Source organism: Eutrigla gurnardus (genome assembly GCF_963514095.1).
Source record: "Eutrigla gurnardus genome assembly, chromosome: 6".
Classification (NCBI taxonomy): domain Eukaryota; kingdom Metazoa; phylum Chordata; class Actinopteri; order Perciformes; family Triglidae; genus Eutrigla; species Eutrigla gurnardus.
This window is the reverse complement of record NC_139920.1, coordinates 13,599,941-13,615,557: the sequence shown is the minus strand read 5'-3', so window position 1 is coordinate 13,615,557 and position 15,617 is coordinate 13,599,941. Positions and strand designations below refer to the sequence as shown.

Here is a 15,617-nt window from a genome sequence, read left to right as displayed (position 1 = left end):
CATGTTTCACCAGGTGTTAGCAATCTGGGTGTGTTATTAGAGGGATGGAAGGCGCCATGGTTTCTTCTTTCTGTGTGTTTTCTGTTTTCTTTTTCCTGTCAGCCCTCTCAAGACTAACTCTGTCTTGAATATGGCGATCTTGAGTTATTGTGCAGTTAAATGTAAAGATAAATATGTATTGTAAGCGTTAAACAACTGTATGTAATGTGACTTCTCCTAAGGAGATATTTAAACCTGACTGATTTGATCATGCACCAGTTTTGTTCGCTCAAATCCTGATTGACTTTTTCAATCCATATCCAAGAATATGTGCAATAAGGGGTAAACATGTAATTATCTATTTACGAAGTGCTATAGTAGCTTGATATGCCATTTATTTATTTTTGTATTGATATGTCACTTCTATTTATTCATACTTCACTTCTACTACTTTTTAAATGCTTTGTTATTTCTATGGCAGATGCATGTATGTGAGGAATGTGAGGAAATAAACATCAGAGCACATATTACGAGCATAGTTTTCATACTTTTAATTGTGTTCTTTTTAAAATCTGACCAGCAGCTATACATTGGCTCCATCAATCAGCAGTCTGTGTCTCGTTCCACTGGTTTCAACATCAAACAGATCTACAGATTACACATTACATATGACACTACACATTATTTTGGCAAAGGCCCTTAGATAAATTAGGGAACGTTGTACAGATTATTCAGGTGTGATAACTTTCAACATATTTTTGAGTAATTCATTTGGTAAATCATTTTGAATATACAGTTTGATCTGCATGGCTTAATCTCAAAAACACAAAGCTAAGCAGTTTTGTAAGTGTATGAACACAACGAGCGTGGTGAAATTGTTTGTGATGCGTGGGGCATCAGCTATGATCATTCCTCGGGCATTAAATTGGTCAGGGAGCAGTACATCCCTAGCTGACTGTAATCAGTCAGAGGCTCTTCCAAGGGACACAGGTCCCCCCCTACAGACCTGTTAGGTTCATAGTCACACTGCTGCCAACAACAATGTTCACTAGTGTGATAAATATTTTTTGTTACAAACAATGTAATGAAAAGGCTATAGTCCCCCATTCAGCCTGACTGCTGTCATATGTCACACATAACAGTCATATAAAAGTGTTAAATTTAATGTCAGGTTTAATTCATTTTTATAATTTCTTCATTGTCATTTTGAAAATATAAAAGCAGTCAAAGAAAATGCACACATTTAAAATAATAAATTAAAATAAAATTACTATTGACTTGTGATGTTTTATTCTGAGCTGTAGTTGTCTCGGGCTGCATGGTGGTATAGTGGTTAGCTCTGTCCCCTCACAGAAAGAGGGGCTCCAGTTTGAGGTTCTTTCTGTGTGGAGTTCTCTGGGTACTGAATTGATGACTCTAAATTGCTTTGAGGTGTGAATGTTGATGAATGGTTGTCTATGTGTCATTCCCGTGATGGACTGGCGATCTGTCCAGGGCGTACCCTGCCTTCGCCCTAATGTCAGCTGAGATCAGCTCCATTCTCTGGATGGATGGATGGATGGATGAAGTTATCTCAGATTTGCACAAGTAACTGTTTGTATTAAGATTATTTTACAAAGACCATTTAGGGAACAAAGTACTGCAATTAAACTGTAGCTTGTCTCTGCTGTGCTATGTGGATTTTTTTCTCAGTTGTTCAGCCAAAGATTCCTTTCTTCTTTGCTGTTGGAGAGAAGCAAACATGTGATTCCCTGTACAGCATCCTCAATGACCACCATTGCTATTTCTCTTAGTCTGAATTTGTCTCCCTGTCCTGTTTCCTTACCTTTCTCAGTAACAGTATACATCGCCTCCATGCCACCTTTAATGTGGTCAGTGACATGACAGTGGAGCAGCCAGGTACCAGGATACTGAGGACGCATCTTTACCGTCTGAACAGGAAGAAGATGGTGTGAAGATGATATGTTTATTAGTGTTTTCAAGTCTGGTTTCCCTGTAATTACCTGTAACTGATGCAAAATGTTCTAATTTATATGATGACGTGTTGGGCCATTGATAATTAAAAAAGGGAGCCAAGAGACGGGAGCTATATTCTGAAAAAAAAGTAGCAAATTTACTAGAAAAAAATCACAAATCTACGAGAAATTTACAAGAAAAAAGTTGCAGATTTACACTGATGTACAATTTATGCCATGAGACTTGTTTAACTTAATGTAGGCCCACTGGGAAATGATTTCTAAAGTCAAACGTGGACATATAGCTGATTTAACAAGGTTCATGCTATACTGCTTTTCCTGCTCACTAGATGTTTGCAGTTGCTATGACGTGAAAACTATCGCTAGCATATTAGCCCTTACGCCCGATCAATAAACACCCATAAGATGACAGTTAGGCCCATATACATAAAGTCAACAATAACCATCAACAGCCATCACCCTAAGGACCTTAACTAGGCGTTGTCACAGGTTGTGATATAAATTTGAAAAATAAATGCGTAGATCCATGGGAAGTAAAGCTAGCATAAATGACCATTGTTCCGTGATAGAATCGTTACTGTACAAAACACTAACGTTACTAATTTGACAAAGCATATATAATACACAGGCATCATACACAGCAAGTGAGGGTTTTTTTTCTTGTAAACATATGACTTTATAAACTCGTAATTCTGCACATTTTTTCTCATGAATTTGCCTCCCTCTCTGGTTTTTTTACCTACAATGGCCCTTATATGCCGTCGTACATTAAAGATTTCAAAGTCTTTTTAAAAAATGATTTTATTTAGTTGCAGTTAATAGATGGAAGGATTGGCAAAGGAACACTTCATTAATATTAAAGCTTGATATAATGCAATAGTCACAAGTGTAGGACCATCATTTTTTCTATACTTTGTCAACATCTGTTACAATGAAGATTGTATAGTCCAATGGATGATTTACACACTGTTAATAACACTGATACTTTTAAGTTACAATTAAGTGTGCGTATGTATTGGCATTTAAATGCAGCATGCAGCACCTTTAATGATGTAAAAGACAAATACAATTCAAGATGTTTTGGGGTTTTACCTGAAAGGTGGCTGGTAACAGCTCATACACGTCGGTGCGATGAGGACCTCCACCCAACTAGAAATAAGAAAAAGACTTGGTATTTGTGTGTCTATTTTGTATAATATGTGAATGTGTAGGCAATGCTTGCATGTTTGTATCTTATACCTTATATTCCACACTGTGTCCATGCCAGTGTGCAGTGTGTATGTCCACATCATTGCCCAGTCCCATTAGGTACCAGTACACCTTATCACCCACCTCCATGTTCAAACCATTCAGATTTCCATACATATTACCATTTATGGCTGCATACCCATGAAAGCACACAAACAAATATATTAGAAATACATTAAGACCTTTCCTTATATGTTTCGAAGAAGTAACAAAAATGTCCCATATGTCACAATGATGCAGTTCATTTTGTGTGGAAGTTTATCTCACCATGCATCTTGTTGCTCTCTATAAAAGTTTCATCATCCTTCAAGTTTGTTTGAGGGTTCCTGATGTGGGTCCTGATGTTTTCATCCAGATACCTGGAATAATAATAAAAGTTATAGTTGCCAAATATTTAATGTAGCTAGAGGGGCTAGGAGGACAACATATTAGAAACAGGATTAAGACATGAAGTAATAATAATAATAATAATAATAATAATAATAATAATAATACTTTTTATTTATAGTGCCCTTTTCATCCGAAGATCTCAAAGGGACAGGTTAAAAGCAGTTTTGTTAAAAGGTTGTTTGTTTGTTTTTGTTTTTTTGTTTGTTTTTTTTAAAAGAGGGGAACCAAAAGTTTTGCGAAACAGAAATGTCTTAAGACCTTTTTTAAATTAGTCAGTGGATTGTGGTGCCTTCAAGGTGTCAGGGAGGGCATTCTACGAGCGTGGGGCAGCAGCACAGAAGGCCCTGTCTCCCTTGGTCCTAAGTCTGGTTCTAGGTATGTGGAGGAGGTTTGAGTGAGTGAAGTGGAGGGCGCGTGTTGTGTTTTGTGGTTTGAGAAGTTCATTGAGGTAGGGAGGGGAGGCATGTCTATGGATACATTGGTGACTGAGGAGGAAAACCTTATACTCAAGCCTGGTGGAGACGGGAAGCCAGTGGAGCCAGTGGAGCGAGTCGAGGATGGGGGTGATGTGCTCATGTTTGCGCACTCTTATTAGGATCCTAGCTGCAGAGTTTTTGATGTATTGGAGCCTCTGCAGGCTCTTGCTAGGGATCCCGATGAGAAGTGCTTTACAGTAGTCCAGTCTGGAAGAGATAAAGGCATGGACCATTTTTTCGGCGAGTGGGGCAGAGTTTGGAAATGTTATGGAGGTGATAGAAGGAGGTCTTTCAGAGGTGATTCTGGGATTCAAAAGCGAGTTGGGGGTCCATTTTCACACCAAGATTTGTGACTGCTGATGAGAGAGGGATATTGAAGACAGAAAAGCTGATGCTGGTCATGGGTGATGATTTGTTCTGGTGAGAGGTGCCGACCAGGATGGCTTCGGTTTTGGAGCTGTTGAGTTGGAGGAAGTTGTGCTCCATCCATACCTTTATCTCCTCTAGACAGGTGGTGAGTATTGACGGGGATGACGGTGATGATGAAGGTAGGGTGGCAGCTGTGGCATTGACATAGAGCTGTGTGTCGTCGGCGTAGCAGTGGAATGAAAATCCATGGCGGCTGATGACCTGACCAAGGGGGATGAGGTAGAGGATGAAGAGGATGGGGCCAAGGACTGACCCCTGGCGGACACCACAAGTGACTGTGTGTGGGTTTGATTTGGAGGGGCCCAGGGAGATGTATTCTGTCCAGTTTGTAAGGTATGACTGGAACCAACAGAGGGCAGTGTCAGTGAGTCCAGTGGTGAGGTGGAGCCGGTTTAGAAGAGTCATGGTCGACTGTATCAAATGCAGCGGATAGGTGCAGAAGGATGAGGAGGGAGAGAGAGCCAGCATCGGATGACATCAGGAGGTCGTAACTCTTACGAGTGCAGTTTCTGTGCTGTGGGCTGAGCGGAAACCGGACTGGAATATGACTGGAAGTGGGACCCTGTAATAATTCGAATTGGCTCTACACCTCCACTCATATAATGGAAATGGAAAATGTTGACAGTAAGGTCTATGGATTATCCTGCATATCTGTGTGATTGTTTCTAGACAAAGACGTTATTAAGTATTCAGTATTTCAAAATTTTAACATAATTGAAATGGCATTCAATTCCATTGTATTTTGGCGAATACATGTTTCAGACTATGTCAAAACCTAAAATGTGTTTTTGCATTTAAATGTACCATCTACTAACAGTTTAAAGGTTAGACTCTACTTACCAACTTTCATTCTCATCAAAAATCAGGAAAAGCAGTGCAAACTCTTCTACTTCCTTTCTCACACCAAGAGTCCTGGAAGCAACACAGTTTATGAAGCTGCACGTTAAGAGTCTATTGTTGTGTGATGCAAAACCAAAACTCAGACCTGCCTCATCATACCTAGAAAGCATGCAGGCATACACTGTGCTTGCTGTATGATATAATTAAGTATTAAATCGTTTTCTTGGACCTGCATTCAGTGACGAACACTCACCTGGCCCAGCTACGGCGACAGATCACCAACGGACCAATCAGACCGCTGTACATGTCCTGTTAGGCAGGGAGACAATATAAGTGTGTGAATGCCCCTTTCTCTGTGAGAGTCTCTGTGTGTGTGTGTGTGTGTGTGTGTGTGTGTGTGTGTGTGTGTGTGTGTGTGTGTGTGTATTACCTTGATAACATCAACAGTGGAATAGTATGCCGACACAGAGCACTCCTCCTGCTCTGTGGTTGGTCCCGTATTCTTTGTTACGTACCAGTAATAGGAGTGAGTCTCACCTGGGAAAGTCATTTGTTAAGTTACACACAGACTTTAATAATATAATAGAGCTGAGGGGTGGGACAGATAGTACCGGGGCCAACTAATGCACATAGATGCACAAAGTCCTTTTAATATTCTCAGAAAAGTAAAGCCACATGTACTTTAATTTTTGGACACAATTATAGTGAAATAAGTTCAGAAATAAAATCAAGAATTTGGGGATTTACTATTTCCAATGTTTCTTAATTGTCTGCCTCCCAGTTAGTTGATATTCTGTATGTCTTCACCTGGCTGGGTGTGATGAACATCCGGGATTTCTGTCTTGACTCCATGGGCATGGATAGAATAAGGCCTGGATGCCATGTTTTTAAAAACCACCGTCACCTTGTCTCCCACGTCGGCGTGAATTATTGGCCCTGGAAGAAGAAATTAAAAGTGTCATAATTACAAGACTACTTAACCTGGAACATAAATCCATCCAGGTTTCATAAATAGTTGTTTTAATTTTTTTTATCAAAATGTTTGCATCACTGCTGCCCTGAAACCTACCCATAATTCCGAGATGTTCCATATCGGCTGTTCTTTCCATCTGTGTAGTGAACTTGTTATTGGTGAACTGGCGGTATACCACCTTCTTGTAACGGGAGCCTATTAACCCACCCTGCTGGTCCAGGAAGATGGAAGCAGGGCTGAAGAGGGAGAGATACATTCCACAAGTATAAGTCAGGCTTTGCATATGTGTGTGTGTGTGTGTGTGTTCATGATAATGAAGCAACATGTCACCCAGAGCAACAGTGTCCCTCATTGATGTGTTTTTAACTGTTTGAGTGCTAACCACTACACCACCGTGCCGCCCCAAATCTCACTCCTCATTCCACAACCTATAGCAACCCAGCCAACAAAAGTAACACCTACTAGCCAATCAGAGGCAGAGTAAGGCAGGTTATAACTATGGTACTGTACCTCTCCTGACCACGGAACATCTCAGCCTCCCAGGTGCGATTTGGAGAGTAGTCCCAGTCCGTTTCTATGGCAGCAATGTAGTAGGTTTTTGAGTGGAGCATAGTCTCACTCTGACGCTGAAACAAGCCGCATTTAGTCACCGTGTAGTTGGCTCTCATCCCACCGCGATAATGGTTCACTGTGGCTGACACCACTTCAAACTGGCCTGCAATACACACAAGCATGTGCAGCAATATAATTTGGACAAGCTGATATGCTTGTTATACCCATCATCGGTTTGTATTTTGTGATCAAGGCAAACCTTGTGACATTGTCACTGAAGATTCTCACAAGTAAACAGTAGAATTACAATCATGGGTGTGTGTGTGTGAGAGAGAGAGAGACAGAGAGAGACAGAGAGAGAGAGAGACAGAGAGAGGTGTATACCCATGCTATCGGGTTCCATAGAGACAGTGTGTGAGATGTGAGGGAAGACGCTGATGGTGTCCCTTCTGTTCTGACGGTAGATAAAGCGGTTTCCCTGGAAGTAAAGGCCGATGATGTCCGTCTCAGAACCTAGTCCTGACACGTGCCACGTTACTTTATTCCCCTTACACATGGTCAGGCCCGGGAGGTTCCTATACACAAACCCATTGATGGCTAAAAGAGAGAGACACAGAAAGATGATGATGAAATTTTGCTTGGCATGCCAAAATCACATCTATCATGAGTCATCTGAGCTGCCAGTGATCAGTGTGTGAATGTGCATCTCCTACACACCGTGCATCTTGTTACTTTCTATAAAGCCCTCGTCCTCCTTGTTAACAGTAGGCCTCGTCGCAGCAGTGGTAAGGGACATAATGTTGTCGTCCAGATACCAGCTCAGGTTCTCATCAAACATTGTTGCCATGAGGTTAAACTCTTTGTCATAGTTTTTCTACACAAGGAGAAAAGTGACAAAACATTTACATTTACATTTAGATCATTTAGCAGACGCTTTTGTCCAAAGCGACTTACAATAAGTACATTTGTCAAAAGAAAGAAACAAGGGAACCACAACATATCATTGTCATAAAGTAAGAGCTAAAAATAGAACAAGTGTTAGATCCTCGTCTGAGTAAAGTAGTAGCTGTTCAGCAAACATACCTTAAGAACAACAGTGCTGTGATCAAAGTGCTAAAGGTAAGATTATTTTTTTTTGGGGGGGGGGGGTGTTAGTGGGTTATGCTATGCAGAGTCGAGGTGAAGTCTATACAGGTGAGTCTTGAGCCTTTTTCGGAAGATGGCAAATGACTCTGCTGTCCTGACATTGGTCGGGAGTTCGTTCCACCACTGAGGCGCCAGAACAGAGAAGAGTCTAAACTTTGCTGAGCGACATTTGTTTTATTTCAGCGATGGTGGTACCAGCCGGCCAGCTGAAGTAGAGGAGCGAAATGCTCGCTTCGGGGCGTGGGGTTTGACCAGTGTTTGAAGGTAGATGGGTGCCGTTCCATTGATGGCCTTGAAGGCCAGTGTCATCGTCTTGAATTGGATGTGTGCTGCAACGGGGAGCCAGTGGAGGTCACGGAGGAGGTGGGTCACATGGGAGAATTTGGGTAGATTGAAGACAAGGCATGCTGCAGCGTTCTGCATACGCTGCAATGCTTTAGTCGCCGAGGCCGGGAGTCCAGCCAGGAGAGAGTTGCAGTAGTCAAGGCAGGAGGTGACCAGTGCTTGGACCAGGAGTTGCGTTGCATCCTTTGTGAGGAAGGTCCGAATCCTGCGGATATTGTAGAGGGCAAATCTGCAGGATCGGGCCACAGCAGTGATGTTAGGGGTGCAGGATAATTGGTCATGGAGGATTGCCCCCAGGTTCCTCACAGTTGAGGAAGGAAATACTGTGATGCCCTCGACAGCGACCGACAGGTCCATGCCAGGGCAGTCTTTCCCTGGGATGAAGAGGAGTTTGGTTTTATTCAGGTTAAGCTTGAGGTGATGTGCAGTTGTCCAGACGGAGATGTCTGCCAGACATTTCGAGATGCGAGTTGCAATGTGAGTGTCAGAGGTTGGGAGAAAAGAGAGGAATAGCTGGGTGTCATCTGCGTAACAATGGTAGGAGAATCCATGCGATGTAATTACAGAGCCTAGTGATCTGGTGTATAGTGGGAACAGAAACGGTCCTAATACTGAGCCTTGAGGGACACCCGTGTCCAGAGAACAGGGTTTGGACATAGAGCCATTCCATGTGACCTGAAAGGTGCGATTTGTCAGGTATGATGTGAACCAGGTTAGTGCAGAGTCAGTGATGCCAAGTTCAGCCAGGGTGGAGAGGAGGATTGGGTGGTTGACTGTGTCGAATGCAGCAGATAGGTCAAGGAGAATGAGAACGGAGGAGTGGGATGAGGCTCTGGCGTCTCGCAGGGACTTGGTCACTGTGAGGAGGGCCATCTCAGTGGAGTTAGCAGTCCTGAATCCTGATTGATTAGGGTCAAGGAGGTTGTTCTGTGAGAGATAGGATGACAGTTGGTTGTAGGCGGCACGTTCCAGGGTTTTAGAGAGGAATGAAAGAAGAGATACAGGTCTGTAGCTTTGGATATCAGGAGCGTCTAGGGTGGGTTTTTTAAGGAGGGGCTTCACTGTAGCCGTCTTAAAAGATGCTGGAATGACACCTGAGGTGAGGGAGGAGTTGATCAGGGTGGTGAGGAATGGCAAGATGTCGTGTGAGATGTCTTGGAGAAGAGAGGAGGGAATCGGGTCAAGGGAGCAAGTGGTGGCATGGTTAGACGTAACAAGTGCATGAATGTCTTCAGAGGAGAGAGGGCGAAAGCTGGTAAGGCCATCAAAGTTGAGTGTTAGTGGAGATGTTTTCTGGGAGGTTATAGGAGTGAATGAGGAGCTGATGTCATTAACTTTCTTGGTAAAGTAAGTTGCAAAGTCATCAGCGGTAAGGGAGGAAGGAGGGAGAGGGGTAGGAGGGGTGAGGAGGGAGGAGAACATGGAGAAGAGTTTTCTGGGTTTGGAGGCAGAAGAGTTGATCTTTGCCAGGTAGAAGGCAGATTTAGCTGCCAAAACAGTTGAGGTGAAGTCAGAGAGGAGTTGGTGGTAGTGAGCAAGGTCCTCGTACTGGCCCGATTTCTTCCATTTTCTCTCAGCCACTCGTAACAATGATCTGTTGGTTCACAGAGGTTCGGACAGCCAGGGAGGGGAGGGAGATGATCGTTTATGTTGGTTCCCGGCTCGGTGAGTGGGTGGAGAGGGGGAGAGTGTGAGGTCAAATGTGGAGAAGAAGTCAAGGAATTCAGATGAGTGCAGCTTTCCTGGGTGGATGTTGAAGTCAGTACTTCAAGTTCAAGTTACAGCCTCGAGCAACGGGTCTCTGGCGAAATCTTCTCCAGTTTGATATCCTGACTGGGATAAGACACATGGCTGCGATGGGTGGTGGTTGAGATGTTATGCCTACCTCAATGGAGTTCCTCGACAAAAGATGAGCAAATGTGTAAAATTTACAAGTCACATGCAATTCAGTTTTATTGTTTTCAACCTTGCATTTTTATGCTTTCTGTGTTCCTTCAAGGCACACCTCTGTTGAAGCTGTCCTTCATCCTTCTTTCCACAACCAGATATGTATTTGATTTAGGTCCACATGTACTGCCACTATCCCATCAACTCAGAACTGTTTAGTTTCTGACCCTGCGTTCTTACCTGCACTCCTTTTTTCAGAGATCCAGGTCGACAGATAAGCAGCGGCCCCACCAGTCCAGAGTGGGTGTCTTTAACAGGATCCACTCCAGAGTAGTACAGATAGGTCAGACAGTCAGCCTCCCCTTGTACTGGACCAGAATCCACTGGCACCATCCATTCATAGGTGTGCACCGTGCCCGGTCTGACCAGAGCAGCTGGAGGAGGGGTCACCACTCCTGATTACATAGATTGATATATATAAAGAGAATTATTATGAAGATAATAACATTAATGCAGGCTCACTTAGACTGTGTTCTGCAATAAATGACTAACTTGGTTCCCTCTTAAGCTCCCGCAACTTCTTTGCTGTATAGGACTCTGAGGAGGGAAAGAAGTTTAGGGCAGGAACAGCTGAGACATTTGATTGAGATTAAATTACCTGCTAACATTGTGCATGTATGTGCTTGTATTAACCTTCCAGTTCATTGTAATAGAGCGTCCCATCCTGCTCTATACTGTACTCAACACCATGCGGTTGTATGCTGTAAGGCCGGCTGGCTTTGTTCTTGAACACCACCTTGATAGTGTCCTTCTCTTCAGCTCGCAGCACAGGACCTGGAGACATGGATGGACAGACATACAGGCACACATTTAGTTCAAAGGACAATTAGATTACATTTTGTTGGATGGGAACAAGATCATGCTAACAAATTATGAACATTTGTGTTGAAACTGCCAAACTGTTAGGGCAAAGAAGGAAGTCTGTTGGACTAAACAATAAATACACAAATGATCCACAAATGAATCAGTGATGAAAATAATTATTAGTTACAGTCCAGGTTTTTGTGGCTAGTTTTAACGGGGCAGGATGACAAACAACCCTTCTGGCTAATTATTTACATAGAAATATTTTTTATTTCACAACAAGAGCATTTACCCAGAATTCCAAGGTGTTGCTCCTCTGGGCTGCGGAGCATCTTTGTTGTGAAGGTGTTGTCAGTGTATTCCACATAGCGAACCTTCTTATAGCGGCTTCCAATGCGGTTTTGACTTCTGGTGACGAACATTTCTGCTTCACTACACAAAAACACACACAGGACAAATTATTAACAGATCCCTTACACAAACATCAATAACAGCCTGGACCAAATTTTGTGTGTGAAAGTGTGTGTGTGTGTGTGTGTGTGTGTGTGTGTGTGTGTGTGTGTGTGTGTGTGTGTGTGTGTGTGTGTGTGTGTGTGTGTGTGTGTGGTAACCAACCCATCAGTAGGCGGTATAGGAGCGTAGTCCCAGACTTCTTCTTCTGCAGCAATGAAAAATGGTCTGAGCTCACCATGTGGCCGGGGCTTGTGGACATTTGGGAAACACTTCTTGATCTCAAATATAGCCTGCATTCCAGCTGGACAAAACCACACAAAACAAAAACTCACAAACAAATACCAAAGAAAATCAGTCTTGCTTGAATACAATTTGGAGAATGGTGGAAGTGAGCTCACCCATCAAATGGTCATTGACAGTGCATGTCAGCAGCCAGTGTCCAGGATTGTCAGCTACCATTTCAGCCGTAGTGCTGGAGGCTGGGAAAAGACTCACTGTATCTGTGTGGTGGTTCTGAGTGGTCAAAATCTGGCCATGGAAATGAACCGAATGCATGTCCACCTGTTGTAGAGAAACTACATTAAAACTGGGTACAGACTAGGTGCTTGAAGCCAAGATCAAAACATGATGAGGTAATGTATGGTCCAGTTAGCAGCCCTGGAGCAAACTAGCTCAGTTATGTCATCACGAGTGCTCCCTACTGGCCAGGGGTTTGTAATGGGTAGTCAGTGATGAGTCACCAGGCAGGCAATGGTGGTATAAAACATGCAATACTAGGTGTTTTGAGAAAGTGTGAGTCACCACAACAACCAGAGGTCTTTGAGCATGCAGACATAACTGCAACCCAAATGATTATGCAGTTGGCTGCAGCAGAATGCCAGATTAGTCCTGGACAGACGTGCACACTCATTAAAGGATGCACGCACACATGACTGATAGCATGATCCTCCTGAGATAATAATGAAATATTTAAGAAAGAATTTTTAAAAAATGAATAAGGATTTAAGGGCTAGTTGTATATTTTGAATTTTGTTTGCTTGTTGTTTCTCAACTCGACTTTTTTCTAAAATAAGCCATGAGACATTTGAAAACTTACGACGGTGTGTTAGGGCCACTGTAAGGGAAAAAAACGGAGCTGAGAGAAGTGGGCAATATTTGGAGAAAAAAGTCGCAAATTTGCTAGTTTTAAAGTGGCAAATTTGCGAGTGGCAAATTTGCTAGTTTATTACGATGCATTTGTAATCTTATGTGTGTTTGTTGATCGGGTGGTTTGGCTAAGCTAGCAGTAGGTCATAGAGGAAGTAAACATGTAGCTTGACCCGGATGTTTGCCGTTGCTATGACAACAAGTGAAAGCTACCGCTAGCTTAGCCAATACACCAGATCAATAAACACATTTAAGATGACAATTTGGCCCATATAAAATTAACCAACAATAATCATCAACAGCCATTACCCTATAGACATTAGCAAAGCGTGGTCTCACGTTGGAATGGATTAATTAGAAAGATAAAACCCACATACATGGGAAGTCAGCTAGCATAAATGCCGGTTGTTAGCATCGTAATAAACTAGCAAATTTGCCACTTTAAAACTAGCAAATTTGCAACTTTTAATCTCCGAATACTGCCCACCTTTCTCGGCTCCGTTTTTTTTCTTCCCGACAGTGGCCCTAATACGCTGTCGTAAAAACTTGAACATCATAAGAAGAAATTTAAAGAATCCTTGTACCCTTAGATATTCTGGCTAGTGATAATAATAATAATAATAATAATAATAATAATAATAATAATAATAATAATAATAATAATAATAATAACAATAATAATAATAATAATAATAATACAATATTTACCTCATTGCCTAAGCCAATCATATGCCAGTGGATCTTGTTGCCTTGGCACATGCTCAGTCCAGGCAGGTTACCATACAGAAACCCGTTTATACCTGCAATCCACACTCAGAGTTATATGTAGATATATATACATATATACTTGTATGTGTATATATGGTTACATGTGTGTGGATGCTCCCCCTCACTGTGCATTTTGTTGCTCTCGATGAAATCCTCATCCTCCTTTAAGCCTCTGGCAGGATTCGTAATGTACGTCCTGATGTTGTCGTCCAGGTACCAGCTGTAGTTTTCATCTGACACCATGAACAGCAGAGCGTACAGATAGTCTCCTGACCGGTCTCCATGTAAGTCCAGAGTTCCTACAGAGGAGAGGGCATTTTATGATAATGTGTCTTAATGTTTTGAGTCGAAACCTACTTATTAACCCTAAAATCCTATTTTCTCTTTCAACTTTTTATTACTTTGAATGCTGCTTTATGGTATTACCACAGCAGATCTCACAGACTTCATTGTACTTCAGCAATATTTTTGATATTTTTATTAGTAATGAAACAATTAGTTCAACAATGGTTAGTTGTAAAATATACTGAAAGTATCTTAACTATTCACTATACAGTCAAATGGCATATATCTGTGCTGGTATTATTGTTCAAAAGTACAATAGTATTTTATATTAATATAATATAGTAGCAGAAAATGGAAGTACTTCGCAACACTTGAGTGATTGTAGTTCCACCACTATAAGGTGTAAAATGTTTCAGTACCTCTCTTACAGACAATGAGGGGTCCTATCAGTCCTGAGCTGATGTCTTTTGGTGTGGAGATGTGGGAGTGGTAGAATCTGGTCAAGCAGTTATTGTCATGCGATGTTGGGCTGTGGCTCTCTGGGAGGGTCCACTCATATGTCACTGTTGTACCAGGAGCCACTGAGTCGTCACGCTTCAGCTCTGGACCAGTACCATCTGGGTATAGGGCACCTGAACAGACAGATACAAACACACAAAGTCACACATCTATCAGCTTGTTAAATCTGTTCATCAATTCATTCATTCCTCACCCTCGTTGCCCTTGCTGTAGTTTAGTCCATGTGGGTGGATGCTGTAAGGTCTGAACGCTGTGTTCTTCAGGTGGATAATCACTGTGTCTCCCTCCTCGGCCATCAACAGGGGTCCCAGGTAGCCTTGCCAATCTGCCTTCACCACCTCTGTCCTGTAGGTGGCGTCGCTGTACTGCTTATACACAGCCTTCTTGTAGGTGGAGCCAATTCGCTGGGGGCCTCGCTTTAAAAAGACTGAGGCTTCTCTACAGAGATAGAAGGGCATTATTATTGGTTACAGTTAAAATACTTCAAAATCTGTGATACACAGCTGAGAGAAAGCTACTGAAAATTGCAGAGTAGTCACAATGTAGATGCTTAAAAATATATCTGGTTACTTGCTGATTAGGCCTGTTCACATCAGACATTTTGAGTTGTGATTGTGGAAAAGCACATGTGCCCAGGTAAGTGAAGGAATATTCATATTTATGTTTTTTAAATAAATATGGCCAATACGGGAGAGATACGGTCCAGATGGACTGACAGACTCCAACATAATCAAGACAATGTACTGTGCATACTCACTCGTCCTCCTGCAGTGTGCGGTTTTGAATGATGTTCATCCCACTTGGAGCGTAGTTCCAAGACACCTCCTCTATTCTGAGGAAATATTCTCTCCTCATCCCAGATGCACATACTGCTGCACAACACAGAAGCAGCACTCCCCTCAACCCCAACCGATGCATTTTGGAGATTTAGTGCTGGCGCTTCAGTCTATATACTGTACAACTGCCAAGGAGGAAGTCTGTATTTCTGTTCACCAATGCAGAGGATGATAATGATGAGGACAAACAGACAACAGACAGATTTAGTCAGTCTATCTAAGAGACTTTAGACCCTCCGTGTCTCTTTATATGCCCTGCTGGGAACAGTCAGGCAGAGCAGAGGGTTCACTGACCAACAGACAGGGTTTGAGCCAACCAATCACAGAGGAAAAGAGAGGGAGCTCCCTGACACCTTGCTTAATCAAGGGGGTAAGGTTACATAAGAACGGATTTTTTTTTTATGCAACGTCCACATTTGATTATCCAAAAATGAAGAGATCGGAAGTTACATTTACATCAGACTGCATGCAGTTTATCAACTTTTGATTTGGAGTATGGAAAACC

The 15,617-nt window shown here is 42.4% G+C and overlaps 1 protein-coding gene across 2 annotated transcripts in view; it reads right to left on the bottom strand.

Annotated features, from left to right (window-relative positions):
* LOC311014681 (ceruloplasmin-like) overlaps positions 1 to 15,209 on the bottom strand; it is an 87,108-nt gene extending 71,899 nt beyond the window's left edge. Inside the window, exons 1-24 of one of the 2 annotated variants that reach the window (XM_084011414.1) lie at positions 15,034 to 15,209; positions 14,470 to 14,714; positions 14,177 to 14,389; positions 13,598 to 13,771; positions 13,413 to 13,504; positions 11,957 to 12,119; positions 11,721 to 11,859; positions 11,398 to 11,537; positions 10,935 to 11,075; positions 10,794 to 10,838; positions 10,482 to 10,696; positions 7,581 to 7,737; positions 7,248 to 7,460; positions 6,822 to 7,026; positions 6,408 to 6,547; positions 6,146 to 6,274; positions 5,769 to 5,875; positions 5,592 to 5,647; positions 5,339 to 5,410; positions 3,471 to 3,562; positions 3,195 to 3,334; positions 3,048 to 3,104; positions 1,805 to 1,910; positions 1,632 to 1,701 (exon numbers count right to left, since the gene is read on the bottom strand). In XM_084011414.1, coding sequence (XP_083867540.1) covers positions 1,676 to 1,701; positions 1,805 to 1,910; positions 3,048 to 3,104; positions 3,195 to 3,334; positions 3,471 to 3,562; positions 5,339 to 5,410; positions 5,592 to 5,647; positions 5,769 to 5,875; positions 6,146 to 6,274; positions 6,408 to 6,547; positions 6,822 to 7,026; positions 7,248 to 7,460; positions 7,581 to 7,737; positions 10,482 to 10,696; positions 10,794 to 10,838; positions 10,935 to 11,075; positions 11,398 to 11,537; positions 11,721 to 11,859; positions 11,957 to 12,119; positions 13,413 to 13,504; positions 13,598 to 13,771; positions 14,177 to 14,389; positions 14,470 to 14,714; positions 15,034 to 15,194 — 3,228 coding nt within the window. In that variant the 5' untranslated portion in view covers positions 15,195 to 15,209 and the 3' untranslated portion in view covers positions 1,632 to 1,675. Of the gene's footprint in view, positions 1 to 1,518; positions 1,702 to 1,804; positions 1,911 to 3,047; positions 3,105 to 3,194; positions 3,335 to 3,470; positions 3,563 to 5,338; positions 5,411 to 5,591; positions 5,648 to 5,768; positions 5,876 to 6,145; positions 6,275 to 6,407; positions 6,548 to 6,821; positions 7,027 to 7,247; positions 7,461 to 7,580; positions 7,738 to 10,481; positions 10,697 to 10,793; positions 10,839 to 10,934; positions 11,076 to 11,397; positions 11,538 to 11,720; positions 11,860 to 11,956; positions 12,120 to 13,412; positions 13,505 to 13,597; positions 13,772 to 14,176; positions 14,390 to 14,469; positions 14,715 to 15,033 lie in introns of those variants that run through there. The other variant, XM_084011413.1, reaches the window with a different exon arrangement.
* Between the last annotated feature and the right edge of the window lie 408 nt (positions 15,210 to 15,617).